The sequence below is a fragment of the Ranitomeya variabilis genome, chromosome 1, assembly GCF_051348905.1.
Source record: "Ranitomeya variabilis isolate aRanVar5 chromosome 1, aRanVar5.hap1, whole genome shotgun sequence".
NCBI classification, from domain to species: domain Eukaryota; kingdom Metazoa; phylum Chordata; class Amphibia; order Anura; family Dendrobatidae; genus Ranitomeya; species Ranitomeya variabilis.
Window position 1 is genome coordinate 362,246,333 of NC_135232.1, and position 26,686 is coordinate 362,273,018.

At 42.9% G+C, this 26,686-nt stretch overlaps 1 protein-coding gene across 2 annotated transcripts in view; it reads right to left on the bottom strand.

The window, feature by feature from the left end:
- The window catches only part of NAA35 (N-alpha-acetyltransferase 35, NatC auxiliary subunit), an 87,192-nt gene that overhangs the window by 20,228 nt on the left and 40,278 nt on the right, over window positions 1-26,686 (bottom strand). For both annotated transcript variants that reach the window (XM_077248947.1, XM_077248948.1), the window contains exons 16-21: window positions 15,737-15,835; window positions 14,844-15,022; window positions 12,143-12,279; window positions 11,884-11,951; window positions 11,229-11,369; window positions 10,490-10,612 (exon numbers count right to left, since the gene is read on the bottom strand). In XM_077248947.1, coding sequence (XP_077105062.1) covers window positions 10,490-10,612; window positions 11,229-11,369; window positions 11,884-11,951; window positions 12,143-12,279; window positions 14,844-15,022; window positions 15,737-15,835 — 747 coding nt within the window. The remainder of the gene's footprint in view (window positions 1-10,489; window positions 10,613-11,228; window positions 11,370-11,883; window positions 11,952-12,142; window positions 12,280-14,843; window positions 15,023-15,736; window positions 15,836-26,686) is intronic.

The window sequence follows — 26,686 nt, forward strand, 5'->3', positions numbered from 1 at the left end:
CCTCCCAAAAATCGGAATAAAAAGCAATCAAACCCACTAAAAATAGTAAATCAAACCCCTTTTATCACCCCCTTAGTTAGGGAAAAATAATAAAATAAAAAAAATTTATTTATTTAAATTTTCCAGTTAGGGCTAAAGTTAGGGTTAGGGTTGGGGGTAAAATTAGGGTCAGGGTTGGGGATAGAGTTGGGGTTAGGGTTTGGATTACGTTTACGGATGGGATTAGGGTTAGGGGTGTGGTTAGGGTTATGGTTATGGTTAAGGTTGGGATTAGGGTTAGGGGTGTGGTTAGGGTTGGGATTAGGGGTGTTGGGTTAGGGTTAAGCGTACCACATGTCCATAAATTAATATTTGGTTTTACCATGTTGACACAACACACTTTTGTAAACTGATGTACTCCGCACAACTTATTCATACCGCCACATTCTAAATTCATACACCAGTAAAATCTAAAGCATTACAATCATTACTATAACACTATGCCTCTAGATAAATTCCATGTGGTGTGTAGTTTCCAAAATCGGGTCACTTGTGGGGGGTTTCCACTGTTTAGGCACATAAGGGGCTCTGCAAACGCGACATTGCGTCCGATCCCAATTGCAGCCAATTCTGCGTTGAAAAAGTAAAACTTTAAAGTAAAAGTGCTCCTTCCCTTCCGAGCTCTCCCGTGCACCCAATGTTTTACTCCCACATATGGAGTATCAGCGTACTCAGGACAAATTGGACAACTTTTGGGGTCCAATTTCTCCTGTTACCCTTGTGAAAATAAAAATCTGGGGGCTAAAATATCATTTTTGTGGGAAAAAAAATTGTTTTTATTTTCAAGGCTCTGCGTTATAAACTTTAGTGAGACACTTGGGGGTTCAAAGTTCTCACAAAACATCTAGATAAGTTCCTTGGGGGGGTCTAGTTTCCAAAATGGGGTCACTTGTGAGGGGTTTCTACCGTTTAGGCACATCAGTGGTTAATAAACTTCTTGATTGTGGTTTTGAGCACCTTGAGGGGTGCAGTTTTTAGAATGGTGTCTCTTTTGGGTATTTTCCATCATATAGACCCCTCAAAGAGACTTCAAATGTGATGTGGTCCCTAAAAAAAAAAAAAAGTCCTGTTGTGAAAATGAGAAATTGCTGGTCAATTTTTAACTCTTATAACTCCCTAACAAAAAAAAATTGGTTCCAAAATTGTGCTGATATAATGTAGCCATGTGGGAAATGTTACTTATTAAGTATTTTGTGTAACATATTAACATATCTGTGTGATATAAGGGCATGAAAATTCTAAGTTTGAAAATAGCGAAATTTTAAAAATTTTCACCAAATTTCCGTGGTTTTTTTTCACAAATAAACGCAAGTCATATCAAAGAAATTTTTTCCACTGTCATGAAGTACAATATGTCAAGAGAAAATGTCAGAATCAACGGGATCCATGGAAGTGTTCCAGAGTTATAACCTCATAAAGGAACAGTGCTCTGAATTGTAAAAATTGGCCTGGTCATTAACATGGGGGTAAAGGGGTTAATAACTAACATTTCCCACATGTCTACATTACATCAGCATAATTTTGGAAACACAATTTTGTTTTGTTAGAACGTTGTAAGGGTTAAAAGTTGACCAGCGATTTCTTATTTTTACAACACCATTTTTTTTTTTTTTCACGGACCACATCACATTTGAAGTCACTTTGAGGGGTGTACATGACATAAAATACCCAAAAGTGACACCATTCTAAAAACTGCACCCCTCAAGGTGCTCAAAACCACATTCAAGAAGTTAATTAACCCTTTACGTTCTTCACAGGAACTGAAGCAATGTGGAAGGAAAAAAAAATAAACATTTATCTTTTTTCACAAACATTTTACTTCAGAACCAATTTTTTTTTATGTTCACAAGTGTAAAAAGAAAAAATGAACCACAATGGTTGTTGTGCAATTTCTGCTGAATACGCGGATACCAGATATGTGGGAGTAAACCACTGTTTGGGAGCAACGCAGAGCTTGGAAAAGAAGGAACGCTGTTTAACTTTTTCAACGAAGAATTGGCTGGAATTGAGATTGGACGCCACGACACGTTGAGAAACCCTGATGTGCCTAAACAGTGCAAAAAAACCCACAAGTGACACCAGTTTGGAAACTAGACCCCCGAAGGAACTTATCTAGTTGTGTGGTGAGCACTTTGAACCCCCAAGTGCTTCAGCGAAATTTATAACGTAGAGCCGTGAAAATAAAAAATATTTTTTCCACAAAAATGATCTTTTCGCCACCAAATTTATACTTTCACAAATGTAACAGGAGAAATTAGACCACGAAAGTTGTTGTACAATTTGTCCTGAGTACACCGATACCCCATATGTGGGGGTAAACCACTGTTTGGGGGCATGGCAGAGCTCAGAAGGGAGGGAGCACAGTTTGATTCCAGCCAATTTTGCCTTCAAAAAGTCAATAGTGGCGCCATGTCGCGTTTGGAGACCCCTGATGTACCTAAACAGTGGAAACCCCCCAATTCTTAGCCCAACTCACTCTAGCCCAACTCTAATCCTAATGGAAAAATGGAAATACATTTTTTTTTAATTATTATTATTATTTTTCCCTAAGGCGGTGATAAAAGAGGGTTTTATTTACTATTTTTTTTTATTTTGATCACTGTGATAGGGTCTATCACAGTGATCAAAATGAACCAATAGGAAAAATGTCCTATTGTTGCAGGAAGAAGACGCTGATGGCCCGGGGGACGGCAAGGACTCCAGAGGTACAGGGGGGGATGATCAGGGGTCCCTATTTCTCTCTCCTCTGATGTGCGATCACATCAGAGGAGAGGGAAATTAAATGGAAAATCTGACCTTTCTTTTTTTACCGGTCGCCATTATACCGTTAATAACAGCGATCGCAACACCAGGGTCGGTAAAAACCGACCCTTATGTTATCTGGGGCTTCAGCTAGCCCTGGTAGCCGAGACCCCGGAGAAATTCCGACTTTGGGGGAAGTTATAACCTTAAACCTCAGCGCCATTAAAAGTGCCATTATTAACCCCTTCACTCTGAAGCCTATTTTCACCTTCCTGATCAGGCGCTCTCCTTTAGAGATAGGCATTATAAGAAGCAGACCCGCTAACTGATGGTGACAGAAGGTTAGGGGACAGAGCGCTGAGGAGTGTGTCAGTCTGCAGAGCAGAGATACTCACAGGAAAAGGCAGGTCCTAAAGAACTACTCTCACGCCTTCATCCAGGAGAAAACAAGCAAGGCTGCACAGCGATTGCGGGAGAAGGAATGCAGGTGCTGCAGAGATAAGCCACATTCCCGGGACCAGCTGCCAGAAAATGGCGGCCGCAGAGAGGGGAAAGAGGGCTGGAGTGACAAGAAAAGGCGCGCAGATGCCGAGCAGCAGAGAGAGAGGGGGCGTGGGCTGAAAAGCCCGCTCGCTGAGGCCAGAACGGGAGCAGAGCCAACTGCCAGAGAAGAGAAAACTTCTCAATGGAGCTGGGGTGGGGGGAAAGTGGGCAGAGTTAACTGCCAGAGTCAGGAAGAAGAGGCGTGTCATCAACGGGTGGGAGGAGAGCCCACCCGAAGACACTGAGAAGGGGCGGGGCCAAACACCGGGACTAGGCCACACTGAAGGCAGCCCCTAGATTAGTGGCAGAGGCCCCGAGAGCAGGGGAGGGCGGCGCAGAGGCCCAGATGTAGCCCTTCCTAGCTATGAAAGAACAGAAGGAACCCTGCAGACAGGGGAGCGATGATCCAGTACTGAGAACAGTGTCAACCATCACACCCCGTCAGTTACTGCCAGAATAATGGCGGAAAACAGGCCCCATAAAAGAGTAGAAAACCCTGAATAAAAATTATTTAGAAGAGAGGAGGAGGCAAGACTCATCCATCCTCTTCTGTTTTCCTCCATCTTCCTCTATGTCTTCTTATCTTCATCTTTCTTTATCCTCGTCTTCTTTATTACTGGAATCTTCTCCTTTGACACATCTGGATCAGAATCTGGCGAAGAGAGAGAAAGGGAGATATACCTCTCCATCCTGAAGACGTCCGAGAATATGAGTCTGAGGGACGTCCATGCCTCCTTAAACCGACAGGCTCTGGTGGGCGAGTGGGTAGGAGATGAGGGCCAGGACCGCATCTGGATCGCCTAAACACTCTTCTGTGTTAGGGTCCTGCCGGATAGACACATGAGGATACGAGGTGGCAGTACACGCCGTACTCATAGTCTCTACGAGGGATTGCAGAGTGACTGTTCACACTGTATCCCTCCAGAGGTAAAGGAGAAGATCCATCTGAAAGGAAACGACACACACTGAGGTAGGTATGGGTCTAATGAAAGACCCATGTCCACCTCCTACTGACACTTAGCTAAACTGATTATCCTAGTGCCAATTGGTGGGGCATACACTGCGGAGGAGATAACTTTTTTTGTGCATAGTGCCAGCCTCCTAGTAGCAGCAGCATACACCCATGGTTTCCTTTGTCCCCCAATGAAGCGATAGAGAAAGCCTGATTTCCCAGGGCAGGTTTCACAATGGTGAATTGTGTATTTTAGTATTGCTCTCTTGGAGCATACTCCACCTTTTTTGTGTTTTTCCTTTTTCGCTGTTTGGGGAACCTCTCCGGGAAAATGCTGACTTGGTAAGATATGGGCACCAGTTTTAGAAGTACTGGGACCCTCACTTTCCCCTGTGCCAAACATTAGGGCCTTGATGACTAACTCCTGAAACTGAAGGAAGCTCCCTGTATTGCCTGCAGATCTAAACAGCACAAAATTACTGTACAGTGCCATCTGTATAATCTGCACAATAAATTTTGTTTGTACCATACTTTTGCTTTTTGCATGACACATTATGGTTTGAGGACCTGATCTGAGAGATCTACAACACCCATGAATGTATTATAATCCAGGATACAATCTGGCCCAATTAGCGGCGGCTTACGGAGGCCTCTCTGATTTCTTCGTATGGTGCCGCATGCAAGCGTACCTCTGACAGAGAGGGTCCTGAAGAGTAGGATGCTGGTTTAAAAGTTATCTTATGTAGCGGTGATAACCCTTATCCAGTGGGTGCACCAATTCCCACATAATTTTACCACTCAACTCCAGGACAGAGGGGCATCTGGGTGTCTTTCACTTCGTAGACCTTAAATCTGTGGGTGTACTCTGAGGTACTCTCGCACAGTTTGTACAGTTTTATTCCATACCTGGCCCTCCTACTGGGGAAATATTGCCAGAATTTTAGCCTCCCTTAGAAATGAACCAGAGATTCATCTATACAGATGTCCCTTTGATGGGTTGTACACATCAGCAAATTTTCTGCTGAAGTGGTTAACAACTGGCCGAATTTTAAATAGACGATTGAAGTTTGGATTGTCTCGGGGAGGACACTGCACATTATCACTGTAATGCAAACATTTTTTGGATCATTTCAAATCATGTCCTTGTCATGGCCATGTAGCATACCGGTGTACTGTAGAGAATATCAGTGCTCCAGCATTGCCAAAGCTTTGGTTTTCTAACTATGCCCATATGCAGAACAATGCCCCAAAATGTCATCATGATTGCTGCATTTAAAGGGGTCCATGTAGTGTATGATGACATGGGATTTTGGGTGAAAAATATACAAATATATGCATACAAATTTGTTTGGGCCACCATAACATTTATTGTTTCCGCGCTGAAAAATAATACGAACGAGTCCATTCCAGTGAGGCCTGTAATGTCAAATTGGATTCCTGAGCTGTCCATGAAATCCGGAATAACAGGCTGATAATTATCGGGGGGTGGACTCCATGTGGGATGGATTTCTGATGGGGTTGCCTGGGTCCTACGGCGCCTTTGTGAGGGTCCTCCTCACTAGATGAGTAGGAGGAAGAGAAATGTTGGATCTTCCTCACTAACTGAATCAGTGTCGGTGGCAAGGAAAGATTATGTCTCCTCTGATAAATTGTGCCTTATTGATGAATGGGCCATTTTTATTTTATCCTTCAAAACGATGAGGATGTGTGTGTAAGGCTAGTTTCACACTAGCATTTACCTGATCTGCGGCAGGCTGCGGACTTCCTCCGTGAAGCCCTGCCCCCGGCTGCACCTCCGCCGCTAGCTCCACCTACTTCTGCATGCGGCCCGCATGCGACCTCCGTACCTATCTTTAACATTAGGTACGCAGGTCGTGCCGCTGTATGCAGATGCTGCCGCATGCGTCGTTTTGACGATGCGGAAAAAAAAAATGCTACAGGCTGCGTCCTACGCTGGTTGCTGCATCGTCAAAACGACGTATGCGGCAGCACCTGCATACAGCCGCACGACCTGCGTACCTAATGTTAAAGATAGGTACGGTGGTGACATGTGGGCCGCATGCAGAAGTAGGCGGAGCTAGCGGCAGAGGTGCGGCCGAGGGCGGGGCTTCACGGAGGAAGTCCGCAGCCTGCCGCAGATCAAGTAAACGCTAGTGTGAAACTAGCCTAAGTGGTGCTTTCACACGTGTATTGTGTGGGGCTTGTGTAAAAGGGTACAATTTATTATAAAAAGTAGAGAGCATAAAGTAGAGGAAAAAAGTAGAAAACATTAAAAACGTAAAAAGGAAATATTTTGAAGAAAAAAATCAGTAGGAAAAAAATAAAGAAAAAAAGTTACATATGCTTAACTAATGCACTAGCTAAAATGTTACCAGGTGCTAACAATTTTTTTTTTCTTTGTAAAAGAGAAACAATACCTCCCTACCTATGGAGCCACTCTGTACTAATATTACAGACTAGGGATCACAGATCGGTCACACAGCACACGAGATCACAGGAGGATCGCACTGGCCACCATATATGTACTTCGGTTTGCAGGCATGCACTTTCCGCAGCAACGTGCATGTCGTGAAGGGGTTAATTGCTTTCATTTTAAAGCAAATACGTAATAAGTTCAGCTTGTGTCTAAACAGCTTAACAGACAATAGCCTCAGTCCAGACTGCTCCAGCCTATTCAGGAGACGACTGCAAGTGACAAGGTCAACCGATACACTGCGAAATCCAGTATTCTAATAGTGTCAAACAGATATGTAACCAATCAGCCCAAAAATCAGGTGCAGAAATGGTCAATTGATCTGAATGAAATCTATCTCAAGTGCCAGAAATTTGATCTTCTGTGCTTAATGGGTTATTTCCAAAATATTAAGCTATCCACTCCCTTTATGTTAGGTGGATAATTTATTGGGCGCTAGTACCGCCAGGACATATGCAGACCTTTAGTAAAATTCATGAACAGGATGTTTATTAAATTTATACCATAGATAAAATCCAGGATCACTGTAATTTACGTTATTAGAACATAATTACAGTCATACAATAGGAAATATATTTATCATCTGATGCTCTAAACCAGGGGTCCCCAACTCCAGTCCTCAAGGCCCACCAACAGGTCATGTTTTCAGGATTTCCTTAGTCTTGCCCAGGTGATAATTGCATCACCTGTGCAATACAAAGGAAATCCTGAAAACATGATCTGTTGGTGGGCCTTGAGGACTGGAGTTGGGGAACACTGCTCTAAACAAAAAATAACATTCTGGTATCCAATGCTCCTTAAAGAGAATCTATCAGTGGGTGTGAAGAATATTTGAGATATAATTTCATGTCAATCATTTGTATCCTGTTTGGCCTGGGATTATAAAACCCTCTTTCCTTTGTCCAGCAGGAAGATAGACTCCAAGTCTCAAGAAGAAAGCAGGAATATAGCTCAGCAGGGAAGAGGTCAAGACGCAAAAGGCTGTGAGCGACAGATCTAACACCTTGAGCAGGACAAAGGCTTGCTTGCAATATAGGGTCATGCTGAAGCTGCCAGAGAACATTCTAGAAACATTATTCCATAAGGAGTTATGGAGATACTATACATACACTCATCAGGGAGCAATCTGATGTAGGCAAAGAAGATGAATCCAACGATGTATCACTTAGATTACTGGATGCAGCCGTTCTGACAAGGCTTTTAGATTTAGCATGAAACAGAGCTGAGAAACCCGCCCACACCAGGGTCTCTATGTACAAAGACCATAGACCGTGAGGTGCTTATCACAGGAGGGGGTTCCGGACTAGTCCGGCAATGTAAAGGCCCCGTCTCACTAAGCGATTTACCAACGATCACGACCAGCGATCTGACCTGGCCGTGATCGTTGGTAAGTCGCTGTGTGGTCGCTGGGGAGCTGTCACACAGACCGCTCTCCCCAGCGACCAACGATCAGGGGAACGACTTCGGCATCGTTGAAACTGTCTTCAACGATGCCGAAGTCCCCCTGCAGCACCCGGGTAACCAGGGTAAACATCGGGTTACTAAGCGCAGGGCCGCGCTTAGTAACCCGATGTTTACCCTGGTTACCAAAAAAAACAAACACTACATACTCGCCTTTCGGTGTCCAGGTCCCTTGCCGTCTGCTTCCTGCTCTGACTGAGCCGCCGTACAGCGAGAGCAGAGCGCAGCGGTGACGTCACTGCTGTGCTCTCACTTCTCACTGTACGGCCGGGAGTCAGTGAGAGCAGGAAGCAGACGGCAAGGGACCTGGACACCGAAAGGCGAGTATGTAGTGTTTGTTTTTTTTGGTAACCAGGGTAAACATCGGGTTACTAAGCGCGGCCCTGCGCTTAGTAACCCGATGTTTACCCTGGTTACCAGTGAAGACATCGCTGGATCGGTGTCACACACACCGATTCAGCGATGTCAGCGGGGCCTCAACGACCAAAAAAAGGTCCAGGCCATTCTGACACGACCAGCGATCTCGCAGCAGGGGCCTGATCGCTGGTACGTGTCACACATAGCGAGATCGCTATGGAGGTCGCTGTTGCGTCACAAAACTAGTGACTCAGCAGCGATCTCGCTAGCGATCTCGCTATGTGAGACGGGGCCTTAAATCTCTTGGGAGATAAATCCTTCACAGTTCGTAAACCACAGCACACACTTTGACAAGTGAGACATCCCTGAAATCTGTGTCTTAGCCTCTATCTACTGCCATAGTCAGATTGCATAGCACAAACCTGATGACAGATTACTTTTAACCAGAAAATGCCCTAGTGCCGTTATTTTGGACAGTTAGGGTAAGATCACACAGGGCGTTTTTGCTGCGTTTTTTTAATGCTAATTTTCAGCTGCTTTTTACAATACCAGCAAAGCCTATGAGATGTCAGAAATCTCATGCACACACATTTTTTTTGTGTGATCAGTATTTTGTGCTTTGCTGCATTTTTTGGACATAGGGCATGTCACTTCTTTCAGAGTTTTTGCTGCGTTTTTTCACCCATTGACTTGAATGGGTGTTGAAAAAAACGCAGGTATCATTATTTGCTGTGTTTTTGCTGCTGAAAATCCAAGGCCATTAGCATGGACAAAAAAAAAAAACGCACGAAAAACGCACCAGATACACAACAAAAAAAGGCACCAAAAACGCATCTACAACTGCGTTTTTGATGCAGCTTCTTTCCTGCCAAGAAGATCAGGTTTTGCTGCAGAAAAAAGAAAGCAGCAGAAACGCCCTGTGTGAACTTACCCTTAGTCCTGTGCTTTAGTCCACTGTAAATTTAAGGAGCAAGGTTAAAAGCTCCAGCAATCTAGAAGGAGCAAGTTCAGTCTCGAACTGTCTGACTGGGGGTCAGACAGCTGGGGAGAAGATAGAAGAGGTTTAATTACCGCTTCCATTTTCACTTTTGCCAGCTACATCGCGCTCAGTAGGGATACTACCAATGCTTCAGTCCTTGGAGATCATATAACTGACTGATATCTGCGGGAGTAGCAGAGCTGCGGAGTACGAGCATACCCAGATCAGATGATGCTCTGCATAGCATAGGACTGGTTTTCCCTCCAACTGTGGCTCCTATGGATGGCCCAGTTACAGTGGAGGGGATGGGGGGACAACAATAAAGGGAAAAAAAATGTTCCCCACAGATCTTTTATGAGAAATCTGTTAAACATGAAAAACAAATGTTATCCATGACAAAAAAAAAGGTATAAAAAAATATTGTATATAATATACTGTACACACAAAATATATATGCACAGAATGTAATAAATAACAGACATAACCTACACTTTAGGTATCTAAACAGCTGTTAATAACCTTTTCGAATTCATTCAGCAGGTTATTTAGTGTAAAACACGAACAGTAAAATGACAAAAGAAAAAAAAATATATTCTTTCTACATTTGTGTCGCAAAGAAAAATTATATACATTACACAGTAAATTATATTAACCCCAACAAAGCTCTAAAATAAATATTACAATATGTACCACATTATACAAAAGCCTCAAACAGCTACATCAATTAAAAAAGTAGAAAAAAACATTTTTGGGCTACTCAAAAGATGAGAGGCAAAAACAGAACACTTGGCCAAAGGGTTGGAAACACAAACTAGACAAAACAATTGCTAAATTAGCGAAACTGAGGATCTGAAAATAAAATTCATGTAAATTTGAGGTAAAGAGGTGGCCAGACTTCAGCCATTGTTAGAGGACGCAAAGTATAAAGGAAGATAGATCTTACCTCTTGGTCTTGATTTGGGATATTTTCCAATATCATTCTTGCTTGTTGGAAGTGTTTGCTAGCAGCCATGTAAAGGTCTGAAGATTGGGGAGGGGGGCTGTACTTATTTAAGTCAGACATTTCCTAGGATTTACAGAAATGAGGGACATTACATCACATTTAAACCTGTAAAGTAGATAGGAAAAAACAGTACAGCGACACTCAAGGGGTGAAACCTTTATGGGTAAATGTAACGCGAGTGGTGTCCGGTGACTAGTCAAAGCTGTCAAGTCTGTGTGTACTGATGGCTGCTGCATACTGTTTATTTCAATAAATAAGGGGTGTTTAAAAAAAAAAAGTCCTCTAAACAGAACTGCGACAAACCATTCAATGTGTAGTGGCCCCTGACTAGTACTGTAGAATAACTTCTATTCTCTTGAAGGAGCCAATCTGCAGTACTCCACATCAGCCGCTACACAATGAAAGAAGCTGCGCAGTGCGACTGCATTCAATGAGCCGGGTGTCGGACCACCACTGATCAGATATTAATGACCTCATCTAAGAATATACCATCCAGAATAATATGACTGGAAATCCGCTTTAACTCTGGCGCCAGGCCATGAATGCAGAGCAGATGGCACCCAAGAGGTTAAGAGAGCTGCCATATGTATAGACAAGAGCTTTAATTGTTACTGGATTTAGACTGAGGGCCAACTGATATGGCAACTTTCTATAGTAAGTGGGAAGAGCAGTCACCTACCTTAAACTGTAAGTAGTGCACTGGTGGAGGTGTGATAACACTGTTGAATGGTGCAAATCTGTGCTCATACCGAACTTGCTCACTGTCCAGCTCAAACTTGGGTTTTCTCACTTTTCCATCCATGTCAAATGCAATCATTGTCTATAGCAACAGATAATATTGAAAGCTTTTAGTTAGTTTCGTTTATTTATTTTTTTTGCATAGTAGGAAAAAAAATTCTATACATACACACCAGCACATATACATATAGTATCATCATAATCATACTGATCAATTGTAAAAAAAAAATTATATCAGGCCAGTTTAACAAAAGTGAACATCGTAACAACATAGCCCAAAAAAGAAAAGGGTTTTTGGTTGTTTCCTTGCAACTCCATTGCATTTTTCCCCATTTTACAGTACAATAAATGTTTAAATGAATGGGTTCATTCAAAACTACAACTTGTCTCCACCGCATACATATATACATATACACACACCACGTCTCCAGGGGTTAAGCAGAATAATTATATTACAAAACCTGAGCAACACAGTTTAGACAGCAAATCAAATACGGTTATTTTTGCGATTCTGCTGAAGATCTGAAGTTCATACAGGGGGATCGAAACCTTTTTAGAAAGTAACAAAAATGTATACCAACATGTTTTACGCTTACCTTGTACATTCCTGCACACATGTTCTGATATGCTTGGCTGAGCGTTATTTCCCTGTTCAATGGACGGACTGTAACATAAAAGCTGAATTTACTAGGTCAGAACAGTAAAGTTCTACTTAATAATGCCTCATTTCAGTTTCAGACCTGCAGGGATATCGGCCGACAAATGCAGTTCTGGAAGCTGAAATGACTTCGTTATTTGCCACTGGAGGGGAACATACATGGGAAAGGGCTCACAGGCTTTGTTTCCCATCAGTACCTTTCTTTTTCTTCTTGGCCTTTTTACTGCTACGTCCTTTCTGTTGTTCTTCCATTATGCGCTCCTCAGCCATTTGCGAACTGTCTGCCCGACTAAGTGTGGACATCAGCCAAGCATAAAGGAATTCAGAAAGATACCTAAATACAAAAAAAAAAATGTGCATCATATAAACATTTCCATTCTATAATAAAACATTAAGCATTTGTGTAATATATGGTACTTTGTATATCGATAAGAATTCAACATGCTTTCATATTCTGATATAGATGTAAAGCCAATTACAGGGAACAGACACTAATGGATCAAAATTTTAAGGGGGTTGGTCACTACTTTTCTTTTAGTTGAAGGCCCATCGTTAGGATAGGCCAAAAATATCTGTTGTTTAGTGGGGGTGTGACCCGATACCAGCGCAGACATGAGTTCTGTTATGCTCCCGAAACACAGCAGCGCTACCATCAAAACTATAGCACAAAAGAATAGGGGATGGATCAGAACTGCCCAGCCATGCCCACTAAATATACTGAGCTGCTGTGTTCCACAACAGTTGATCGGCGAACCTTTTGGGTGCCGCACCCACACCAATCATATATTGATGACCTATCTTAAGGCTAGGCCATCAATATAAAAGTAACCAGATCAGGTCCAAAGTGTCTCAGCAGGCCTCATTTCAGTGAATGGTCCCATTGGGGGTTTCGTCAGAATGCTCTTTTTTGGGGGGGAATTTTCAACAGAAACCTCAAGGTAAGTAAGCAGCAAACAGCACAGGATAAATGTGAACCAGGCCATATACTGATTCTTGGGAGGCAGAACGAACAAATAAACAGTAATTCAACAATTGTTTTTATTTACTTTTTGATCATCATGTGGTACATGTGATAACACAAGTTTATTCTTTTAAAATCAGTAAGATTACATTGATACCAGATTTATATTTTTTATGGTTTTCAAAAAAAATTGTTTTAATGATCCATGTTTTGAGAGCTACAGTAGAGCTGTACGGTGGCCTGTTTTGTTTTTTTTTGTTTTTTTTTGTAAGGAGGGTTGGAGTTCTTATTTGTACAATTTTGGTGTACATAACATTTTTTAATCACTTTCTATTCCAATTGTTGAGAGGCAGAGCGAACAAAAAAAATAATTCATGAATTGTTTGTTGCTTTTTTTTTTTTTTATTTATGCCATTATACAGTAAAAGTGATTTTTTGTTCTGGGGATCACTTATAGGTTTTCCCTGCAGCCTCTCGCTTCAACTCATCAGGGCGAGGGAAGGGCAGATAACAGCACGTTCACTGTAGGCAGTGTCACCATCACTCCCTGGCGCATTGATTAACAGCCTGCTCTGCAGCATAAGCAGAGCAGGCTGTCAGTGAAGGAGCAGGCAGAGTGATAATAGCACGCACACAGTATAATGAGTGGTGACTGTTACTGATCCCTGCACTGCCCTAATGACTGCAAGTGAGCAGAAGCAAGGAGTACATAACTACATTTCCTCCCTGTAAGCGCTGCTCCAGTAACTCTGCCAGACATGATTTAAATGTTTTTAGAGGTGATTAGCTCCCTTTAATAAAGATTATGCAAAAGTGATAGCAGACAAGCAAATAGGGCCTTTATGCCTTTACTTGTGAAATATGCACCCGAAAGCACAGGTAAGTAGCACAGGTACAGCCTGTGAGCGAATGCACAAAATATAATAGAAATTTGTATTACCGGATTTTTCCTACTATAAGACGCACTTTTTCCCCAAAAAAATTGTGAGGAAAATGGGGGGTGCGTCTTCTAGTTAGAATGCAGGCTTATCGGTTGGTTGTGGTAGTGGTGTGGCGGCGGCAGAGATGCGGGGATGATGAGGCACGGTGAGCGGTATGGCGTGAGCAGAGTCCCTTCCACAGGTGAGGTGACGCCGTGACCCGGTATCCAAGGCGAGTAGCAGAGCCAGGTGAATCACAGCTTTCTCGGTGGCGGTGGCCATCTTCCTGAGGCCGCGCGTGCCCAGATTGAGTTCTCTGCTTCCCGGGGCTTCAGGAAAATGGCCGCGCGTGTGCAGATTGAGATCGCGGTGGCCATTTTCCTGACGCCGAGTTCGCAGATTGAGATCTCGGCTTCAGGAAAATGGCCGCCGCGATCTCCATCTGCACACGCGCTGCTTCCCACGGCCATTTTCCTGAAGCCCCAGGAAGATCACACAATCTGCGCACGCGCGGCCTTAGGAAGATGGCCGCCGCCACCGAGAAACCGGTGATTAAACCGGCTCTGCTACACGCCTTGGATACTGGGCCGCGGTGTCACCTAACCTGAGGAGGTGACCGCACCTCTGCCGCCTCCACACCACTGCCGTAACGCCCCCATGGACGCCAGGCAGCGGCGTCGCCCACCTAAGCAGGAAGGGACCCTGCCCAGGTGCACGCCGTACAGCCCACCGAGCCTCAGCATCACCGCACCTGTGCCGACACCATGCCTCCTGTGACCCTGCTCTGCCACCGCCAGCCCTCAGGTAAAATAACTTAAATTCGGACGATAAGACGGACCCCCATCTTATAAAAAAAATCCTTTTTTCTGCAATTTTCACCCCAAATTTGGGGTGCGTCTTATAGTCCGAAAAATATGGTACTTTTCATGTATTACAGAATAGAGAGTGAATGATACTTATGTCTAGAGTTTTATGACATCTCCATACATACACGATATATAACAAGAAGTGACTTACCAATAGATGTAGTAGTACTCATGCATGCTGTAAAGTTCCAGTTCAAAACCACTCAGTAAATACTGGATCATAATTCGCAAATTATGATAAAGCACCCAAGTGCCCAAACATGCTAAGTGTTGTCTCTGTGGTTCCTGTTTTAATAGCATACTGTGAAGAGCAGCGTCCACCTTCTCAGCCTAGCCATAACCATTACAAAAAAAAAAAAATTACTAATAAACCAAGAGAGTTGCAACTTTTAAAAGGTAGCAATATTTAAATTTATATTGTATAACTATCCTTGCCTTCACCCTATCCAAAGATTCCTATATATATAAATAAATGTATCGTCCCTCCCTTTATGAGCTGTATGTTTAGAGCTAAGGCCGCCACCGTGCATGAGCAATTATAGGCACAAGGCATGTCCCACCATCTACAGCGGGACTGGTTGTAGTCCACAACATGGAGTCAGGGAGAACTCCCATGCCAGCCATTTAATGCTAACTGCACCATCTTAGTGATTTACAGAAGCGGTGTTTTTTGTTTTGTTTTTACCAGCCCAATTGCTGAAGTAACCATACTGAGCAGGATGCAAAGAGTGCAAGTTTCAGGGAAAAAAAAAAAATTAACGTAACAAAACAAAAAAAAAGTTATGTTCACTAAATTGTTTAGTAAGACAATATACTTGTTTGGTGTAGTGGCTTCTGTAATATAAATATTAATTTAAAAAAAAAATCTAGATTCTATATAAATATGGCAATAGCAGATAGAAAAAAAATGTATCCAGTACATCAGCCATATGCGATTATATAAGGTGGCAATTAGTCAGATATAACACTTGGGTATACAAGCAGGATAGAATATCTGAAAAGTAGAATGCTATTATCAATGGCAACTAAGGAAGGAATAAATACCTCATCTTGTAATGTAGCAAAATCTTCCAGGATGTGACCAAGTTTGTCCCTCTGGCGAGCTCTGTTGTGACCATGAATCTGAATTAAGCTACAAAAAGGCTGGAACAAGAAAATTGTAATCAATGGTCTCATACTTCTCAGAAGATGTACTGTATTTTTCGGACTATAAGATGCACCTGAGTATAGGTTGTAATCAAGCTTTATACAACCAAAAATAAAACAAAAATTATTTAATACTAAATACAACTTGCTTATTGGTTTAAAGGGAACCTGTCACCCCCCAGTCGTTTCAAACTAAAAGAGCCACCTTGTGCAGCAGTAATGCTGCATTCTTACATAGTTACATAGCTATTAAGGTTGAAGGAAGACTGTAAGTCCATCTAGTTCAACCCATAGCCTAACCTAACATGCCCTAACATGTTGATCCAGAGGAAGGCAAAAAAAACCCATGTGGCAAAGAGTAACTCCACCATGGGGAAAAAAATTCCTTCCCGACTCCACATACGGCAATCAGACTAGTTCCCTGGATCAACGCCTTATCAAGGAATCTAGTGTATATACCCTGTAATATTATACTTTTCCAGAAAGGTATCCAGTCCCCTCTTAAATTTAATTAATGAATCACTCATTACAACATCATACGGCAGAGAGTTCCATAGTCTCACTGCTCTTACAGTAAAGAATCCGCGTCTGTTATTATGCTTAAACCTTCTTTCCTCCAGACGTAGAGGATGCCCCCTTGTCCCTGTCTCAGGTCTATGATTAAAAAGATCATCAGAAAGGTCTTTGTACTGTCCCCTCATATATTTATACATTAAAATAAGATCACCCCTTAGTCTTCGTTTTTCCAAACTAAATAGCCCCAAGTGTAATAACCTATCTTGGTATTGCAGACCCCCCAGTCCTCTAATAACCTTGGTCGCTCTTCTCTGCACCCGCTCCAGTTCAGCTATGTCTTTCTTATACACCGGAGACCAGAACTGTGCACAGTATTCTAAGTGTGGTCGAACTAGTGACTTGTATAGAGGTAAAATTATGTTCTCCTCATGAGCATCTATGCCTCTTTTAATGCATCCCATTATTTTATTTGCCTTAGTAGCAGCTGCCTGACACTGGCCACTGAATATGAGTTTGTCATCCACCCATATACCCAGGTCTTTTTCATTGACGGTTTTGCCCAGAGTTTTAGAATTAAGCACATAGTTATACATCTTATTACTTCTACCCAAGTGCATGACCTTACATTTATCCCCATTAAAGCTCATTTGCCATTTATCAGCCCAAGCTTCTAGTTTACATAAATCATCCTGTAATATAAAATTGTCCTCCCCTGTATTGATTACCCTGCAGAGTTTAGTGTCATCTGCAAATATTGAAATTCTACTCTGAATGCCCCCTACAAGGTCATTAATAAATATGTTAAGAAGAAGAGGGCCCAATACTGACCCCTGTGGTACCCCACTGCTAACCGCAACCCAGTCCGAGTGTGCTCCATTAATAACCACCCTTTGTTTCCTATCCCTGAGCCAGCTCTCAACCCACTTACACATATTTTCCCCTATCCCCATTACTCTCATTTTATGTAACAACCTTTTGTGTGGCACCGTATCAAAAGCTTTGGAAAAGTCCATATACACTACGTCCACTGGGTTCCCTTGGTCCAGTCCGGAACTTACCTCTTCATAGAAGCTGATCAAATTAGTCTGACATGAACGGTCCCTAGTAAACCCGTGCTGATACTGGGTCATAAGGTTATTCCTCTTCAGATACTCCAGTATAGTATCCCTTAGAATGCCCTCCAGGATTTTACCCACAGTAGAGGTTAAGCTTACTGGCCTATAATTACAGAGTTCAGTTTTTGCCCCTTTTTTGAATATTGGCACCACATTTGCTATACGCCAGTCCTGTGGTACAGACCCTGTTATTATGGAGTCTTTAAAGATTAAAAATAATGGTCTATCAATGACTGTACTTAGTTCCTGCAGTACTCGGGGGTGTATCCCATCCGGGCCTGGAGATTTGTCAATTTTAGTTATTTTTAGACGCCGCTGTACTTCCTGCTGGGTTAAGCAGGTGACATTTAATGGGGAATTTTTATCACTAGTCATTTTGTCTGCCATGGGATTTTCTTTTGTAAATACTGATGAAAAAAAGTCATTTAGCATATTGGCTTTTTCCTCATCCTCATCCACCATTTCCCCCAGATTATTTTTAAGGGGGCCAACACTGTCATTTTTTAGTTTCTTACTATTTATATAGTTAAAGAATATTTTGGGATTATTTTTACTCTCTCTGGCAATGAGTCTCTCTGTCTCAATCTTTGCTGCCTTGATTTGCTTTTTACAGAATTTATTTAATTTTCTGTATTTATTTAATGCCTCCTCACTACCTACTTCCTTTAATTCTCTAAATGCTTTCTTTTTGTCCCTTATTGCGCCCCTTACAGCTCTATTTAGCCATATTGGTTTCTTCCTATTTCTAGTATGTTTATTCCCATACGGTATATACTGTGCACAGGTCCTATCCAGGATGCTAATAAACGTCTCCCATTTTCTTTGTGTATTTTTGTGTCTCAGGATATCGTCCCAGTTAATTGCACCAAGATCCTCTCTCATCCGTTGGAAATTTGCCCTCCTGAAGTTTAGTGTCCTTGTCACCCCCCTACTACCCATCTTATTAAAGGTTACATGAAAACTTATTATTTTGTGATCACTATTCCCCAAGTGACCCCCAACCCTTATATTTGATATGCCGTCTGGCCTGTTGGTTAATATTAGGTCTAGCAGTGCCCCCCTCCTTGTTGGGTCCTGAACCAGTTGTGAAAGGTAATTGTCTCTCATAGTTGTCAAAAACCGATTACCTTTGCTGGAACTGCAGGTTTCTGTTCCCCAATCTATTTCAGGGTAGTTGAAGTCCCCCATAATAATGACTTCTCCTTGAGTCGCAGCTTCATCTATTTGCTTTACGAGGATATTCTCCATTGCTTCCATTATTTTTGGAGATTTATAACAAACCCCTATCAGTAATTTATTATTTTTTCCCCCTCCCCTTATCTCCACCCACAGGGACTCTACATTTTCATTAAATTCACCTATATTATCACGCAGGATGGGTTTTAAGGAAGATTTTACATATAGACACACCCCTCCCCCTCGCTTATCTGTACGGTCATTTCTGAACAGGCTATAGCCCTGCAAGTTAACAGCCCAGTCATGGCTCTCATCCAGCCACGTCTCAGATATCCCCACCATGTCATAATTATGCTCCAACAACATTAGTTCTAATTCATCCATTTTGTTGGCGAGGCTTCTGGCATTAGTATGCATGCACTTGATGTTCCTCTCTGTACCTCTATTCTTTCTTAAATTACTAACTGTTCTAACCCCACCCCCCATGCCACCGCCACCCCCAACTTCCTTATTTGTGCCCAGGTCTCTATCTGCACTATCTTCCCCTCCTATAAAATGAATACCCTCCCCCCCAATCCCTAGTTTAAACACTCCTCCAACCTTCTAACCATTTTCTCCCCCAGCACAGCTGCCCCTTCCCCATTGAGGTGCAGCCCATCCCTAGCGTAGAGCCTGTAGCCAACTGAGAAGTCGGCCCAGTTCTGCAGGAACCCAAACCCCTCCTTCCTACACCAATTCTTGAGCCACTTATTAACCTCCCTAAATGGCTCTTTTAGTTCTGGGTGCTGTAACTGCAGACATAATCCGTTTTAGAATTTGTCTGAAATACCTGGTCCTCAGTCAAGTAGGCCGGCGTTTCCCCCCTGCTTCAGACAGCACACAGCTGTCACCCCCCGCAATGTGAATAAATCATAAGTCACTGCGGGGCTGGGATTCACAGGCAGGGCGGCCGCGCAGGCGCAGTCAGCTGAGCTGCATATGAGGAAAGACGGCCAGCGCTCACTGCGCCTGCACCAGGCAGGGGAAAAGAGCGCAGGCGCCGGCTACTTTGAAAACAGCGGTGAGGAGAAGGCGGCGCCCGGTGCCAAGAAGATGTGAGTTACAGCTGTGTGCTGCCTGAAGCAGGGGGGAAACGCCGGCCTACTTGACTGAGGACCAGGTATTTCAGACAAATTCTAAAACGGATTATTTCTCTAGTTACAGCACCCAGAACTAAAAGAGCTACCTTGTCAGAATGCATCATTACTGCTGCACAAGGTGGCTCTTTTAGTTTGAAACGACTGGGGGGTGACAGGTTCCCTTTAAGAAAGAAGGGCTAACATTACTACGTGGTCTAGTCTGTTGGGGTCATTATTTTGTTACTACTATGATAAGAATCTGCAGTAGCAAAGCAAATTGTTTTCCTGTTAATAGAACAGATGTAGATGTCTTTAGGGCTAAAGTGACAGCTACCACAAGTTATAATACATAATACTGGATATTCATGTGAGGGTGGACATTCATCTCTACTGTAACAGTGACTAGCTTAATAAATACTGTATCATAAACCAGAGCAGCTCACTAGCTCCTGAATAGGAGGGTCATAGTGTCATAGAAACATTAAAATCAGTAGGACATCTCCAGAAGGGAGAAGAGCTGACAATTCAAACATGAAAGCAGGACCTTACATTGAACATATGGGGAAGTCAGAAAAAACAATTAAAACAGCAGCAGCTCCCAGCAGTGTCCAGTTAATTAAACGGGGAAAATCATTTCTGGGAACCAGATACCAAAATAAGATCTGTTTACACAGAGGTAACTTGTTCTCATCAAAGCATCTTCCATAGTCACTCCTTCTCTGGGGTCAAGATAGGAATATTGGGGTTTGTACTGACCCGATATTTATGAGATATAGATTTTCGTTGTCATAGCGAAAGGAAGAAAGGAACATATTCACTCATCGCCATGGGGCCACTAGAACTCCTCCAACTTAATATGGGTCTGACACATGATACAAACCAGATCATAATGGTCTGTATGTAAACATAAAAATTACAATAGAAAATATTACATCAATATCTAACACTTGGGATTTTCAGAGGCAAAGATGTGTGTGTCTGTGTCTGAGAGAGATAGATATATATATATATATATATATATATATATATATATATATATATATATATATATATATATATATATATATATATATATATATATATATATATATACACACACACACACACACACACATATATACATACATACATATACACACACACACACACGCGCACATATACCGTATATACTCGAGTATAAGCCGAGATTTTCAGCCCACTTTTTGGGGCTGAAATTGCCCCTCTCGGCTTATACTCGAGTCATACCGGGGGTCGGCAGGGGAGGGGGAGCGGGGGCTGTCTAAAGATACTCACCTAGTCCAGGCGCGGTCCCTGCTTCCCCAGCGCCGGCAGCAGCAGCAGCTTCAGCTTCTTCCTGTACTCAGCGGTCACATGGTCCCGCTCATTACAGTAAATGAATATTCGGCTCAACCTCTCATAGGGGTGGAGCCACATATTCATTACTGTAATCAGCAGGACCATGTGACCGCTGAGTACAGGATGAAGCGCTGCGGCGTCGGGGAAGCAGGATCTACACAGCGGCAGGACCAGGTGAGTATACGGGAAGGGGAGCGCAGCGCTGCGCGATAGTCACCTGCTCCTCGTTCCGGGCGCCGATCTGTCTCCAGCAGTGACGCTGAGGTCAGAGGGCGCGGTGACGTAGTTAGTGCGCACCCTCTGCTGAACGTCAGTGCTGGAGACAGATCGGTGCCCGGAACGAGGAGCAGGTGACTATTGAAAGTGCCGGGGGCCTGAGCGACGGAGAGGTGAGTATGTGATTTATTTTTTTCATCGCAGCAAATGGGGCAAATATCTGTATGGAGCATCTATGGGGCCATAACGTTCCTGCAGCACTATTTGGGGGCCATAACATTCCTGCAGCACTATATGGGGCCATAACGTTTCTGCAGCACTATATGGGGCCATAACGTTTCTGCAGCACTATATGGAGCCATAACGTTTCTGCAGCACTATATGGGGCCATAACGTTTCTGCCGCACTATATAGGGGCATAATGTTTGTGCAGCACTATATGGGGCAAGTGTCTGTATGGGGCCATAATTAACGTTTGTAGGGCACTACGGCATATGGGGCAAGTGTCTGTATGGAGCATCTTATAGGGCCATAACGTTTGTGCAGCACTATAAGGGGCAAATATCTTTATAGAGCATCTTATGGGGCCATAATCAGCATTTGTGCAGCATTATATTGGGCAAATGTGTATGGAGCATCTTATGGGGCCTTTATTAACCTTTATGCAGGATTATATGGGGCATATTTTAATATGGAGCATCTTATGGGGACATCATAAACTTTATGGAGCATTATATGGGGCTCCTGATTCAATATGGATATTCAAAGACACAACCTACTGATGTCTCAATTAATTTTACTTTTATTGGTATCTATTATTACTTTTGACATTTACCGGTAGCTGCTGCATTTTGCCCCCTAGGCTTATACTCGAGTCAATAAGTTTTCCCAGTTTTTTGTGGCAAAATTAGGGGGGGTCAGCTTATACTCGAGTATATACGGGGTATATATATATATATATATATATATATATATATATATATATATATATATATATATATATATATATATATATATATATATATATATATATATATATATATATATATATATATATATATATATATATATATACACATATACACACACACACATATATACATACACACATACCAGTGCCTTGCGAAAGTATTCGGCTCCCTGAACTTTTCAACCTTTTCCCACATATCATGCTTCAAACAAAGATACCAAATGTAAATTTTTGGTGAAGCATCAACAAGTAGAACACAATTGTGAAGTTGAACGAAATTTATTGGTTATTTTCAATTTTTGCGGAAATTCAAAAACTGAAAAGTGGGGCGTGCAATATTATTCGGCCCCTTTAACCCCTTCATGACCTTGGGATTTTTTTCGTTTTCCCGTGTTCGTTTTTCACTCCCCTCCTTCCCAGAGCCATAACTTTTTTATTTTTCCGTCAATTTGGCCATGTGAGGGCTTATTTTTTGCGGGACGAGTTGTACTTTTGAACGACATCATTGGTTTTACCATGTCGTGTACTAGAAAACGTGAAAAAAAATTCCAAGTGCAGTGAAATTGCAAAAAAAGTGCAATCCCACGCTTGTTTTTTGCTTTGCTTTTTTGCTAGGTTCACTAAGTGCTAAAACTGACCTGCCATTATGATTCTCCAGGTCACTACGAGTTCATAGACACCTAACATGACTAGGTTATTTTTTACCTAAATGGTGAAAAAAAATTCCAAACTTTGCTAAAAAAAAAAAAAAAAAAAAAAAATTGCGCCATTTTCCGATACCCGTAGCGTCTCCATTTTTCATGATCTGGGGTCGGTTGAGGGCTTATTTTTTGCGTGCCGAGCTGGCGTTTTTAATGATTCCAATTCGGTGCAGATACGTTCTTTTGATCACCCGTTATTGCATTTTAATTTTGCGGCGACCAAAAAAACGTAATTCTGGCGTTTCGATGTTTTTTCTCGTTACGTCGTTTAGCAATCAGGTTAATGCTTTTTTTGTTATTGATAGATCGGGCGATTCTGAACGTGGCGATACCAAATGTGTAGGTTTGATTTTTTTTTATTGATTTATTTTGATTGGGGCGAAAGGGGGGTGATTTAAACTTTTATATTTTTTTATTTTTTTCACATTTTTTTTTTTTTTACTTTTGCCATGCTTCAATAGCCTCCATGGGAGGCTAGAAGCAGGCACAGCACGATCGCCTCTGCTACATAGCAGCGATCTGCTGTTCGCTGCTATGTAGTAGAAAATCAGGTGTGCTGTGAGCGCCGACCACAGGGTGGCGATCACAGCTACCGGCGATCAGTAACCATATAGGTCTCAAGGACCTCTATGGTTACAATGGAGAAGCATCGCCGACCTCCGATCATGTGACGGGGGTCGGCGATGCGCTCATATCCGGCTGCCCGGCCGGATGCGGTAGTTAAATGCCGCTGTCTGCGTTTGACAGCGGCATTTAACTAGTTAATAGTGGCGGGTGAATCGCGATTTCACCCGCCGCTATTGCGGGCACATGTCAGCTGTTCAAAACAGCTGACATGTCCCGGATTTGATGCGGGCTCACCGCGGAGCCCTGCATCAAAGCAGGGGAGCTGACCTCGGACGTACTATCCCGTCCGAGGTCAGTAAGGGGTTAACTTAATACTTTGTTGCGCCACTTTTGCAATAGTTTGCTGCGATTACAGCTGCAAGTCACTTGGGGTATGCCTCTATCAGTTTTTAACATCGAGAGACTGAAATTCTTGCCCATTCTTACTTGGCAAACAGCTCGAGCTCAGTGAGGTTTGATGGAGATCGTTTGTGAAGAGCAGTTTTCAGCTTTTTCCACAGATTCTCGATTGGATTAAGGTCTGGACTTTGACTTGGCCATTCTAACACCTGGAAGGGTTTATTTGTGAACCATTCCATTGTCTTTTGCAGACTCCAACAGGTTTTCTTCAAGAATGGTCCTGTATTTGGCTCCATCCATCTTCCCATCAATTTTAACCATCTTCCCTGTCCCTGCTGAAGAAAAGTAGGCCCAAACCATGATGCTGCCACCACCATGTTTGACAGTGGGGATGGTGTGTTAAGGATGATGAGCTCTGTTGCCTTTACACCAAACATATCGTTTGGCATTGTTGCCAAAAAGTTCGATTTTGGTTTCATCTGACCAGAGCACCTTCTTCCACATGTTTGGTGTGTGTCCCGGGTGGCTTGTTGCAAACTTTAAACAACACTTTTTATGGATATCTTTGAGAAATGGCTTTCTTCTTGCCACTCTTCCATAAAGGCCAGATTTGAGCAGTGTACGACTGATTGTTGTCCTATGGACAGACTGTCACACCTCAGCTGTAGATCTCTGCAGTTCATCCAGAGTGATCATGGGCCTCTTGGCTGCATCTCTGATCAGTCTTCTCCTTGTTTGAGATGAAAGTTTAGAGGGACGGCCAGGTCTTGGTAGATTGGCAGTGGTATGTTACTCCTTCCATTTCAATATGATCGCTTGCACAGTGCTCTTTGGGATGGTTAAAGTTTTGAAAATTATTTTGTATCCAAATCTGGCAATAAACTTCTCCACAACAGTATCACGGACCTGCCTGTTGTGTTCCTTGGTCTTCATGATGCTCTCTGTGCTTCAAACAGATCCCTGAGACTATCACAGAGCAGGTGCATTTATACGGAAACTTGATTACATACAGGTGGATTACCGTATATACTCGAATATAAGCCGAGATTTTCAGCCCACCTTTTTGGGCTGAAAGTGACCCTCTCGGCTTATACTCGAGTCATTGTCAGCGGGTCATTGTCAGCGGCGCGGTGACATACTCACCTGCTCCTGGCGCTGTCCCTGCATGTCCCATGGTCTCCGGGCAGCTCTTCCTGTGTTCAGCGGTCACGTGGTACCGCTCATTAAAGTAATGAATATGGATGCATGTTCATTACTGTAATGAGCGGTATGTGACCGCTGAACACAGGAAGATGCCGACGGCTCCCGGAGACCATCTGACAGTGAGACGCTGCCAGGGACCGCGCCGGGAGCAGGTGAGTATATAGGGGGAGGTGAGCAGTGCGCGATAGTCACCTTCCTCGTTCCACCGCTGCGTGCTGCTCTGTCTTCCATCCTCTGTACTTACTGTTCAGGTCAGAGGGCGTGATGACGCGAAGTGGAACGAGGAAGGTGACTATCGCAAGTGCCGGGAGCCTGAGCGAAGAGAGGCGAGTATGTGATTTTTTTTTATTTTAATCGCAGCAACAGCATATGGGGCAAATATGTGGAGCATCGTATGGGGCCACAATGTGTGGAGCATCGTATGGGGCCACAATGTGTGGAGCATCGTATGGGGCCACAATGTGTGGAGCATCTCATGGGGCCACAATGTGTGGAGCATCTCATGGGGCCACAATGTGTGGAGCATCTCATGGGGCCACAATGTGTGGAGCATCTCATGGGGCCACAATGTGTGGAGCATCTCATGGGGCCACAATGTGTGGAGCATCTCATGGGGCCACAATGTGTGGAGCATCTCATGGGGCCACAATGTGTGGAGCATCTCATGGGGCCACAATGTGTGGAGCATCTTATAGGGCCATCAACTTTTATGCAGCATTGTATGGGGCAAATGTTTCTATGGAGCATCTTATGGGGCCATTATTAACCTTTGTGCAGCATTATATGAGGCATATTTTAATATGGAGCATTATATGGGGCGTATTTTGTATTGAGCATCTTATGGGGCCCATCAGGAACTGTATGGAGCATTATATGGGGCTCCTGATTCAATATGGATGTTCAAAAACACTTAACCTACTGATGTCTCAATTAATTTTACTTTTATTGGTATCTATTTTTATTTTTGACATTTACCGGTAGCTTCTGCATTTTCCACCCTAGGCTTATACTCGAGTCAATAAGTTTTCCCAGTTTTGTGTGGCAAAATTAGGGGGGTCGGCTTATACTCGAGTATACGGTATATTTATCATCACTAGGCATTTAGGACAACATTGGATCATTCAGAGATAAACAATGAACTTCTGGAGTGTGTTTGCTGCACTGAAAGTAAAGGGACCGAATAATATTTCATGCCCCACTTTTCTGTTTTTGAATTTCCACAAAAATTAAAAATAACCAATAAAATTTCTTTCAAATTCACACAACTGTGCTCCACTTGTTGATTCTTCACCAAAAATTTACATTTGGTATCTTCATGTTTAAAGCATGATATGTGGCAAAAGGTTGAAAAGTTCCAGGGAACCGAATACTTTCGCAAGGCACTGTATATATGTCTCCACCCAAAGTCTAACACCCAAAGATTGTATACCAACAGAAAGCAGGGTGGTCGAGGCCTCATAAGCATCCAGGCCTTCCTCATGGATGAAACAAGGAGTATCCAGGAATACATC